Source organism: Anoplopoma fimbria, chromosome 18 (assembly GCF_027596085.1).
Source record: "Anoplopoma fimbria isolate UVic2021 breed Golden Eagle Sablefish chromosome 18, Afim_UVic_2022, whole genome shotgun sequence".
NCBI classification, from domain to species: Eukaryota; Metazoa; Chordata; class Actinopteri; order Perciformes; family Anoplopomatidae; genus Anoplopoma; species Anoplopoma fimbria.
Window position 1 is genome coordinate 23,396,386 of NC_072466.1, and position 11,822 is coordinate 23,408,207.

The 11,822-nt window shown below is 43.9% G+C and overlaps 1 protein-coding gene across 3 annotated transcripts in view; it reads left to right on the forward strand.

Annotated features, from left to right (window-relative positions):
* Window positions 1–10,438, forward strand: part of rev3l (REV3 like, DNA directed polymerase zeta catalytic subunit) — a 68,760-nt gene extending 58,322 nt beyond the window's left edge. For all 3 annotated transcript variants that reach the window (XM_054618040.1, XM_054618041.1, XM_054618042.1), the window contains exons 20-32: window positions 132–250; window positions 1,490–1,608; window positions 1,768–1,909; window positions 2,623–2,867; window positions 4,158–4,266; window positions 5,306–5,512; window positions 5,926–6,035; window positions 7,482–7,596; window positions 7,930–8,067; window positions 8,361–8,551; window positions 9,017–9,263; window positions 9,827–10,042; window positions 10,266–10,438. In XM_054618040.1, coding sequence (XP_054474015.1) covers window positions 132–250; window positions 1,490–1,608; window positions 1,768–1,909; window positions 2,623–2,867; window positions 4,158–4,266; window positions 5,306–5,512; window positions 5,926–6,035; window positions 7,482–7,596; window positions 7,930–8,067; window positions 8,361–8,551; window positions 9,017–9,263; window positions 9,827–10,042; window positions 10,266–10,406 — 2,099 coding nt within the window. In that variant the 3' untranslated portion in view covers window positions 10,407–10,438. The remainder of the gene's footprint in view (window positions 1–131; window positions 251–1,489; window positions 1,609–1,767; window positions 1,910–2,622; window positions 2,868–4,157; window positions 4,267–5,305; window positions 5,513–5,925; window positions 6,036–7,481; window positions 7,597–7,929; window positions 8,068–8,360; window positions 8,552–9,016; window positions 9,264–9,826; window positions 10,043–10,265) is intronic.
* Window positions 10,439–11,822: the final 1,384 nt, after the last annotated feature.

Below are 11,822 nucleotides of genomic sequence, written 5' to 3' on the forward strand. Positions count from 1 at the left end.
CAAACATGTGCGTGCGTGCTTGCGTGCGTGCGTGTGTGTGTGTTAGGCTAGTAGTAGCTTTAACTTGGAGCCTCTGGCAGCTCCCCTCCTCCTCTGTAATTGGCTGTCTGTCTGGCTCTGTTTGTCCTCAGGTGACTCCAAGGAGAACCGCTTCGCTGCAGACAGAGATGAGTACGGAGCCCACACCATGACAGAGATCAACATCATCGGGCGCATCACCCTCAACCTGTGGAGGACGATGAAGACTGAGGCAGGTGTCCCGGCATGACCTCCATCCAACTCCCAAACACACACACACACACACACACACACACACACACACACACACACACACACACACACACACACACACACACACACACACTGTTGTCAGACATCAACGCTCAAAGCTTTAGCTTGTGACCTACTTTCGCTCATTCCTCCAGGCAGGATTCTCACCACTGTTGCTCTGGTTCCACTTGATGTTTTTTACATATTTGGTGTTATTTAGTTATTTAGATCCTTTTATTGAACTATAAACAAAAAAATCTTTGCATTTCATATTGCCAAATAAAAGTAGTTTGAATTTATTTTACATTGCCTCATCCTCAACTCGCCAATGAGTTCCTTTTGAGTGTTGTATGTTTGTTTGGCTTCCCTGCCGATGTCTGTATGGTGCCAATCGTTTCTTCAGCTTCAGGCTGAACTCGGTTGCTTTTTGATCACTCACTCGGAACGCACTGGGAATGCCTTGGTCACATGATCCGAGAAGCAGTTCTTATGGCCAGTAGTTTAATTTATATGTAAGTATGTTACAGCCGAACAAAAATATGTTGTGTCAAATGCAACAGTTTGCAAAAGGAATGATTTGGGGGTATTTCCACCTAATTTCAGAGACATTTATGAGCCTTCAGGGGCATTTTATATCTTTAATTTTTGGGCCCCCGCAGAGATTCATGGGTTTTGTTGAACATCATAAAACCGTGGTTACCAACCCAGGTTTTTTTTTTTTTTTTTTTACCCCTAAGAGAGTAATAAATACTAAAAGGATAGAGGAAATCAGTACATATTTCTGTTACACAGAACTATATGTATTAATACTTTTTTTTTCTTGTGAAATACTGGAAACCTTAACCTTCCCAGGTGTCTAGATATTCTTCAAATGAAACCGTTCTTTAAGAAAAAACTCTTTGGTGGAATATCTACACAAAGGCCATATACCCTGTGATTAGTAGTAAGAAGAAGACACTTGTCTACTTGTCAAAAGAAAACATAGGAACCACCGTCATAAAAAGATTCTGGGTTACGCTTCAGTCTGGCCTCGTTACAAGTTGTACACTTTGTAGGTTTTCAAGAATATTTTCCACCTGCTTTTACCTGTTATTGAATGGGGCTTTTGAATGTGTTAAACCCCAACAGAACTTTTGACTTTTATACACAATATCAATAAAAGGAGGACCTACCTTGAGGAAACCGTCTAAGATACGTTTTTTGTCATTTTATCCTCCAGACGGCGTTGAACAACTACACTTTTGAGAACGTGGCCTTCCATGTGCTCCACCAGCGCTTCCCCCTCTACAGCCCCCGCACACTGTCTGACTGGTTCGACCACAACACCGACCTCTACAGGTTTGTGCCAATACCAAACACGCTTCATCAGAAATATGTAACGCGACCAATGACAATAAAAAAATATAGATTTACATTAACACCAAAACAATTTGCTTCTGAACAAATACTACACACACACATTAAGCGGTTCAAAATGAAAACTTGTTTGTGTGTTAGGTGGAAGATGGTGGACCACTACGTGAGCCGCGTGCGAGGCTCCATGCAGCTTCTTCAGCAGCGTGACATCATTGGCAGAACCAGTGAGCTGGCCAGACTGTTTGGGATTCAGTTCTTCCATGTTCTGACACGAGGATCACAGGTACCAACACCTACATCACACATTTTGGACACCCTGATTGGTCCGTAGTTGTCTATCCTTTAGCCGTAAAGCCCTGACGCACCACTTCACACTGTAGGTGAGCATCTGGAGCCCTAGTTTTTGCCATGTGTCCTGAACTGCTGGAACTAGTTACTGGGGCGGCTGTGGCACACGAGGTAGAGCGCTTGTCCAGTAACCACAAGGTTGGTGGTTCAAACCCCTCTACAGTCAACATGCCGAGGTGTCCTTGAGCGAGACACCTAACCCCAAGTTGCTCCCCGGGCGCTTCATTGCAGCCCACTGCTCCTCCGGGATGGGTTAAATGCAGAGAAAAAATTTCCCCATTGTGGGACTAATAAAGGATTGATTATTATTATTATTATTATTATTACAATATTTGGTGGCTTTGTGGTGGATTGAGCGTGTTGACTTGGTTCATCCACACACACCTCCCTTGTTGCTAAAAGTTGCAGATTGATTTATGGATGGAGGGCATGATATTATTGGTCGAAATTTGATGGTTCTAGCTTAGGTCAACACATGTCGTATTTTGTTAAACAAGAAAAAAAAGTTATTGGATTTTCATATAACAATACGTATAAAATATTTATATTTAAATAGGTAAACAATATGAGTATAAGGAATATAAACATGTTTTTCATTCATCTTGACTCATCGTTTATAAAATATTCAACGTTCTTTTGTCCTTCCAGTACCGCGTTGAGTCCATGATGCTTCGCCTGGCCAAGCCGTTGAACTACATCCCCGTGACGCCCAGCATCCAGCAGCGAGCCCAGCAGAGGGCACCGCAGTGCGTTCCTCTGGTGATGGAGCCGGAGTCGCGCTTCTACAGCAACTCGGTGATCGTGTTGGACTTCCAGTCGCTCTATCCCTCCATCGTCATCGCGTACAACTACTGCTACTCCACCTGCCTGGGCCACGTGGACAGCCTGGGAACGTAAGCACAACTCTCTTAGGTTGCACGTCTGCCAGGAACGCTGCCTTCCTTCCCCTCGTTATTTTTAATAGAACAGACATGCTGAGAGCTCTGCATGGTGTTCACAGCTCAGAGCAGAGAGTAGCTGCAAGTTGGGGTGTATTTCAGGCTTACTGTAGTTGCATAGCAACAGCAGGAGACACTTTCTTTCCCATCATGCGTATGTCTGCCACTCCAATGTGGCTTCATGCTCTTCATTCCCAGCAGAACATCCAACTGCAGTACCTCAGATTCAATCCTGGATTTATTTTGGATTCGTTTATAACCATTTTAAACACTTCAGTTAGGTATCTGACATTTCATAATTATACCTGCCATTAGCGTATTGCTATAACAGCCTCACAACATATTTTTTTAAGGAGCGGTCTTTAGCTAACTGAGTTCATGTGTTCACTGCGTTTTTTTAAAACTCTACTTACATTTGTAGAAGCATACTTCTCATGTCATTTGATTATTTAAGAAAAGCTGAACCAAAGCTGCGTTAAGCAGTGAACTTTACATTTCGTCATTCATTGGATTAATCTATGATACAATCACGATAAAAACCCTTTTGAAATGTTATGTTTTTATCAGTAATCAAACAAAAATGCCAAGCATTTGGTGGTTCCAGCTTCTCCAATGCGAATTTTTTCTCTGTTTACATCATTGTGAACTGAACATCTTTGGCTTTTGGGCCGGCGGTTGAACAAAACAAGACATTTGAGGACCTTGAACTCCTGGAAATCGTGATGGACATTTTTCAGTATTTTCAGACATTTGATAGAGTTTTGCCACTCTGGATAATAAAGCAGGGAGCACTCCCAGCAGAGGATTCATATATCCACCGAAGAGAGATTTTCCCCTCTAAACGTGTGCCAATAGTTCCTTGGCATTACTGGAAAGAGCATTTAAGAAATGGAACTGTTAATAATACAGCACACCCTTGGTGATAACAAGAACCGTAGTCCTAATTAAATTAAATATAAAGTAGTTTTTCTTTAAAAGAGATCCTTTACATTGGACACAACACACTCTTCCTCACCCTGAAAACATTAGATTTACCCCTTAGAGGGAAACCTTTCTGCCGCAATGAGGCAGAAAGGCTGCTACATGTGGTACAGTCGTTCCTCTTAATCATACTCAGGTGATAGCTGAGACGCTGCAGTGCTTCCAGCAGTGCAGTGTGAGATCTTAGCACTGATAACGGATGAGAATTGCCTCCCTTTAGAATTGCCTCCCTTTGACATTCAAACATCCGTGTTTCTGTTTCAGGCCCGATGAGTTTAAGTTCGGCTGCACCTCCCTGCGGGTTCCTCCTGAGCTCCTCTACCAGCTCCGCAATGACATCACCGTGTCACCCAACGGCATCGCCTTCGTCAAGGTACGGCACCCTCTGCCCTTCACCCTGAGGGGATTTTACCCGTGCGATGTTTTTCAAAAACTCTTGGCCCGGAGTGTGAATCATCTGTCTGAGTCCTCCAGCAGTGAGGCTTTATTAAGGTTCATTAGCCGCTGCCGAGGCCAAGTACGTCTATAGAAAGCCCTCTTCATGCTCTACGTCCTCCCATTCAGTCTTTTCATTCATTCACTCATTGCTCCACACTCCCTGGCCCCGGTCCCAGTCTCATTACGTCACACACACACACACACACACACACACACACACACACACACATAGCCACAGCCACAGCACAGTGAACAGCGGTCATGTGTAAGGAGGTTATTAAAATGCACAGGAGGAACTCAGATTTAGATCTGAATTTGAGGACCATCTATTGATGGATTTTTGGCAAAAACTTGTCTGATGTTGCCAAAGTTGGATATTTGTAGTTTAGTTTCTGGACCGCTCTGTTGATGTGCCCTGAATCTAAACTGTACACAGTATGTATTATAGTACGCTTCACAGGAAATGTTGGATCAAACTAGCTGTAGAGTGCTGCTGCCAGACTTTACAAAGATTTAGTATTCGTTTTTTTGTGTCTTTGCACTTCTGCAATTTGTTACATTTGTTGCAGCACCTATTTCCTTTGCATTTTTGGACAGTTTGTAAGGGTTTGATGTGTTTACTAAAGATGGAAAAATAGATTTAATTTATTGAATAATTTACTTTTAGATAGCAAAATCGTACACCGGCAACTTGGTAAAAAATATTAAAATTAAAAGGAATTACAATTCAAGTGTAAACCTTTTAAACGCAGCAACATGTTTATCAGAAACTAAAGTTCCAGTATGTCACAAATATAGTATATTTAAATTGAATAGATTGGCCCCATTGTCGAGGATACCTATCAGAGCTATTGAGTCGGTATCAGCCCGGTTTAGGAGCATCCCTAGTAATCATTAGAATGGAAACAAGCTCTTCTGCAGTACGATTATAGACCACTGAGCCCCGTGCTCACCTCTTTGTTGTTTGTGTCCAGTCGTCGGTGCGTAAAGGGGTCCTGCCCAGCATGCTGGAGGAAATCCTGAACACCAGGATCATGGTCAAGCAGTCCATGAAAGCTTACAAGCAGGACAAGACGCTGATGAAGCTGCTGGACGCCCGGCAGCTCGGACTCAAGCTCATCGCCAACGTCACCTTCGGCTACACCGCCGCCAGCTACTCTGGACGCATGCCCATGGTGGAGGTGAGCGTATGAAAGGTCACTGTTAGCGGTCTGCACTGAGGCTGTGATGAAGCGGAGGAAGGCTAACGCTATCCTACCTGATTCTGATTTTTGATTTAGAAATGTCTTTTCAACCTCAGTGGAAAAATCAAAGACAGCTTTGTGTTGGATATGTTTTCATATATCAAAGGCCACCATATTTAATGCCTTCCGTGGTTGGTGTGGATAAGTGGAATGGACGTAACGTCACATATTTTCACGAAAAAAAATCTCGAAAAGTTCCATTTCTAGTGTTCTTGCAAATCTGATGATCTGGGCCGTTTTTTCCCAAACTTAATATGTGTTAAACATAATATGTCTGCGGAACCATTGCATTGATATTTCCTTAATATTGTGCTGTACTATTTGCTAACGTCTCACCTGTCCTTTTCCAGGTTGGAGACAGTATCGTCCACAAAGCCAGAGAGACCCTGGAGAGAGCCATCAAGCTGGTCAATGACACTAAGAAATGGGGAGCGCGTGTTGTGTATGGAGACACCGACAGGTAAACCAGTAGTACTTTATCTCTGCGTCCCTCCTTTAAAGTCACTGTTCCGTCTACAAAGCAGCAGCAGGAGAGGAATTCAAGTAATTCATTCTCATAATGACTGAAACGATCTCATTGGTTCCCAAAGCAACGACTGACACACTTTAGTAACGCCTGTTTGCTGTCTCTCACCCTGCGTTAATACTGCTGATGTGTCACTATCTTCTGATGATGTGAGAGCCTCTGATAGCACCTGTACCGCATCCTCACATGGCTCCATTTTCAACAAATGACATGTTTTATTGTTTTGACAACTAGCTCCAAAGCACTGATTAATTGACAGTATATGAAAGGTTCCAACTGCTGTTTCCCAAGCAATGATTTAGAGACTTTTTGTTCCTGTAGTGTTTCATATTTAAGAATTGTAATGTTTTAAATTATTTGTCTCTGTACTTTGTTGGTTGGACTGAATTTCTTAAGAAGTAGAGAAACCAAAAAGGGAAACCTGAGCCTGTATTTATCAACTGGTAGGAAATAATCCAATGATACTCAGAGTGACATTTATTTGGTCAGAATTTCGACCTTCTCTTTACTTCCATGCATGTGACGTGGAGCGAAGCACAAGTTTGTAAACTGACCGTGTGGCCGGCTGTGTTGTTGAAACAGAAGTGAGATTGATGACTGAAAAACATCCGTCCCACTGTAAACAAGGTGTATGAGTAAAAGCCTTTTATCAGTTTGTTGCTCAAACATAGTCAAAGCTGATGGATTGTCTAGGGTTGATGATAGCAGTGATATTAAAAAATGAAATATTGATATCTTAATAATATTCATGTGATAATACTGTGTTAATAATCCAGCACCACTTAAAACATGTGGATATGTACAGTTATTGTTACAGACTCTCTCCCCACTTACCCACACTTACTAAAAAAAGAGACAAAACGCACAATAAACTAAGTTAAAGATGAATTTGACTGAAAGCCATAAAAAAAAAAAAAATGTATATATATATATATACATATCGATAGTGTCTAAAGTGTTTTTGGTCACAATAGTCGCGTGCGTGTGTGAGGAATAACTGAACTCGTGACAGCCCTTGTCAAGACTGAAATATCTCAACAGCTATGTCTTTACGTACTTTACATACAGTAAAGCCCATTCTACTCAATTGTGAAAAGAAAGGGATTCTGAGATGCTTGATGAATACAGACCCTGAACAAGAGGTTGTCTGACTTCCCTCAGCTGATAAAACTTTTGTTATTTGACGGACCAAAATAAATAGATGAATGTAAATGAGGAGGCAGAGTACCGCGGGGAGTCCTGGTTCATGTTCAGCACTCACCTCCTTGGCCACCGGTCTTCCCCAGCTGATAAGTTTTTTTTGAGCAGTGACAGGAAGGGACTGAAGTGATGGCGACCGCAGTATTAAGTGCTCTGCTTGTGTCTCTGTGTGTTTGGCAGCATGTTTGTTTTGCTGAAGGGAGCCACCAAAGAGCAGGCCTTCAAGATCGGCAACGAGATCGCCGAGGCAGTGACGGCGACCAACCCCAAGCCGGTCAAGCTCAAGTTTGAGAAGGTAACACACACACACACACACACACACACACACACACACACACACACACACACACACACACACACACACACCCATACACACACGGGTGCAGCAGCCTCAATGTAATGTGTGTGCATTTTGATTTGGATCTGTGCCAGTCTGTGCCAATTTTCTCTCTCAATCACCACATGTAAACACATTTTAGATGTTTTATTGATCTGTGTGTGTGTGTGTGTGTGTGTGTGTGTGTGTGTGTGTGTGTGTGTGTGTGTGTGTGTGTGTGTGTGTGTGTGTGTGTGTGTGTGTGTGTGTGTGTGTGTGTGTGTGTGTGTGTGTGTGTGTGTGTGATCCCAGGTCTACCTGCCCTGCGTGCTGCAGACAAAGAAGCGCTATGTGGGCTACATGTACGAGAGCCTTGACCAAAAGGAGCCAGTGTTCGACGCCAAAGGGATCGAGACGGTGCGCCGTGACGGCTGCCCCGCTGTTTCCAAGGTAACAGGCAAACCATCCCCACCTCCTCCCTCCTCCGTCTCACTGTGCTCCACACCAATCACAGCCATGCCAGTTTTCATTCACGCTCTCGTTTCCTGGGACCGCTTCGCACGTGTCATTCAGGCAAAAAGGCCGTTCCCTGCTCGGGGGTGGAAAGGCTGAATAAATATGAAAACAGGGAATCACTTTGTTATATTCCATACAAATCCGGCTTTATATAACCACTTTCTTTGTTCATTCTTGTCACATCTCCGCTCTTCTCATCGATCATGTCATTAACGTGTCCCCTCCAGGTTCTGGAGCGCTCCATCAAGCTGCTGTTTGAGACCCGGGACATCAGCCAGGTGAAGCAGTTCGTGCAGCATCAGTGCGTGAAGGTTCTGGACGGCCGGGCCAGCATGCAGGACCTGACCTTTGCCAAGGAGTACCGGGGCAGCAGCTCGTACCGACCCGGAGCCTGCGTGCCTGCCCTGGAGCTCACCAGGTGTGTGTGTGTGTGTGTGTGTGTGTGTGTGTGTGTGTGTGTGTGTGTGTGTGTGTGTGTGTGTGTGTGTGTGTGTGTGTGTGTGTTCGCTGCAGTGATCAGAAGAAGCTTGCTGTCAACTACAGTTACAGTAGTCAGTGTGTGAATCCAATTACACCTTCCCCACAGTGCTCATTGTCTGGCTGCACTAGCTTGCATGTACAGTACCTGAGTCTGTTGCTAGGCAACGCATCTCTTAATGGGTGGGGAAAAAAAGTCTGATTTCAGAGGCTTGGATAAGAGGGAAATCTAGAGCCTCATTCATGAGCAGCAGTAAAGTTTGTCTCGTTTTATTTATCATGTGGGTTGACTCCTGCTTTTGCTAATTTATCGTTTATTAATTTAGTACAAAATGTAACATTGGAGCACAGGGAGCACACAGTTTCTATGTGGTTTTTATCATGTTTCATTACGTTTCCGTCTCAGGCGCATGATGGCGTACGACCGCCGCCTGGAGCCCCGCGTGGGCGAGCGGGTGCCCTACGTGATCGTGTACGGGACGCCCGGCGTGCCCCTCATCCAGCTGGTGCGTCGGCCCATGGAGGTCCTGCAGGACCCAGGCCTCCGCCTCAACTCCACGTACTACATCACCAAGCAGATCCTGCCGCCGCTGGCCCGCATGTTCCAGCTGATCGGGGTGGACGTGTTCGGATGGTACCAGGAGCTCCCCAGGGTGAGACGGAGAACAGTTTGTGTTTTTCATGTCAGGAAATTGAGCTGCCGTTAAGATTCTTTAGAAGCAATGCAAATTATGATGATTAACTATATAAGCCAAATGGAAAGCTACAGTATCAAAGAACAAAGCGATAATAAAGACACAGAAAAACCTGAATGGGTTAGAGCTTGGGACTGATCAGCGAGAGATTATCATATTGGTCTGTTGCTTCCCCTCCCTGTCAAAATAAAAGCAGCATTTTCATTCAGTCTATTTGGTGGAGAGAGAACAAAGGATGAGGAGAAAATCTCATTCCTGCTTCCTGCTGAGGATGGAATGAGACTCATCAAACCTGCCTCAGTCTTTGTGTCAATACTGAAGTCGGGTTCACTCTGAAGGAGCACACATGCCATCTGCTGGTGGAGCTGAGAGCAGAGCTTATGAAAAGAATGACAAACCTTACACCATTGTTTAGATGCAACAGTTTTACAATCTGATCCAGTCATAAGGTCGTGGTTATCTTCTTCTACTAGTTCATTCTGATCATGTTGTTGGAGAGTATAACTGAACTCTGCACACAGATCCAGAAGGCGTCCTGCTCCTCGGCCGCGGGTGGAGAGGAATCGGGGAGGAAGGGAACCATCTCCCAGTACTTCACCACGCTTCACTGCCCCGTGTGTGACGAGCTGACCCAGCTGGGCGTGTGCTCGCGGTGCCGCGGCGAACCCCAGAGAGTCGCAGTGACGCTCTACCAGGACATGAGACAGTGGGAGAGCCAGCAAGAACAGCTGCTGAAGGTGAGAGACATTTTTGGGGTGAGGAGGACGAGCTGGGGGAGAACTTAGCTGCAGACATGTTCTTTGCTCTGAATAATAATTTGTCAATTGTGGGTTTTATTGCCGCACTAAAAAACGTACCATTTACATGAAATCATTACCTAAACATTTTTTAAATCTCTTTCACATTCAAATAAACGTTCTGCAACATTTATGGAAAATGTGTGTGCGTGTGCGTGTCCAGATCTGTAGGAACTGTAGCGGCTGTGCAGAGCGGCAGGTCCCCTGTGTGTCTCTGGACTGTCCCGTCCTCTACAAGCTGTCCCGGGTCAACAGACAGCTCTCCAAGGCCCCCTACCTCCGACAGCTGCTGGAGCAGTTCTGATTGGCTCCTGAACCCCCGGGAACTCCCAATTGATATGGTGCTAAAAGCTGCCCCCCCACTCCCACAACCCCCGCCCCCTCTCAGTGTTTGATTGTCCACTCAGTTGTAATAGTTTAAATGGTGCTTCAAATGAACCCTGTCAGGGTTTTCATTCTGTCTTGTAACTGTTATTCGTTATACAAGTATTTTCTGCGTGTGCAGACTGTCTGGTTTGATCCCCCACCACCACCAGCCCCCCCCTCCCAGGATTTGTGTGTCTTCATGCTTGTTTGCTGCCATCTCCATTAGCTGCTATGAGCTGAGCGAAGTCTTTGGTGACACAGCAACAGACTGCCTGTCATGGAACTGAGTGCAGTCCAATCGAGGATGATTTGTTGTGTCTTGTGTGCGCTGTAGCAGTTTGAAGTCGTTGGTGTTTGAGGAGCTCCTTACAAGTCTAAAGACGAACTACAATCAAACCACTAATTAGACTTTTCTTCATTTTTATATAGACTGCAGTCTTTTTTGTAAATAGTTCCTGTATAGCTCCATCTTTAATCTCACTGTGCATTAACAAAAAAAAACTAAAGCTCTGGCCATGAATGCAATCAAATCTGTTTTTATGCATTCTGTTTAAGGGTGCCATTTTCCATGTTTCTTTTTAACCTTGATTGTATTGATATCCATTTTTGGCAGATTTGACACTTCATACTCTATCTTTTGAGTGCGGGAACTGGAAACTATTTCAGTTTTTCTAAAAAAAATCGGGGACTGTTGCAATATTGTATTTTGATAATTTATGTCATGAAGAGTCTATCGTTTCCCTGTGCATATATATGGTTTGTGTACGTTTCCAATTTTTTCTGAGCAAAAAGAAAAATAATCTCATCAAACCACGTCAGATCCAATCCTCAATTCTTAATACAGCCGTACACAGGATCTGTGTATTTGTATAAATGTAAAAAAAATAATAATAATGAAGGAGGTGTTTTTTTTGTTTGTTTTTAATGGACATTGCTGTGGGTGGAGGTTTGAGATTGATATAATAAAAAGTCAATGTATTAAAATGCCTTCTGTCAATGAGTCATTTTAAAAGAAAATAGTTTGTATCACAGTGACATCACATGATTGAGAGATCCACAAAGCCACAGCACATTACACAACATGACCAAAACAACTCTGTTGTTTAACAAAGTGCAACAAAACTTCAATCAAATTGTACAACTATCATCACGCTCATCCTGCTATTAATTAATTCACTGCATGAATGCATTGAATTTACATTTTTGAAAATGTTTTTTTTGGCAGCAGGGCAGCCTTATGATGATGATGGAGTGCAACGGTCCCGGGTTCATCTCATTCACTCTGCTTATGTGTCCTCCAGCAAGGCACTGATTTCTACCAGCCCTGGGACCTGTTTTCTAGCCCAATCTGACC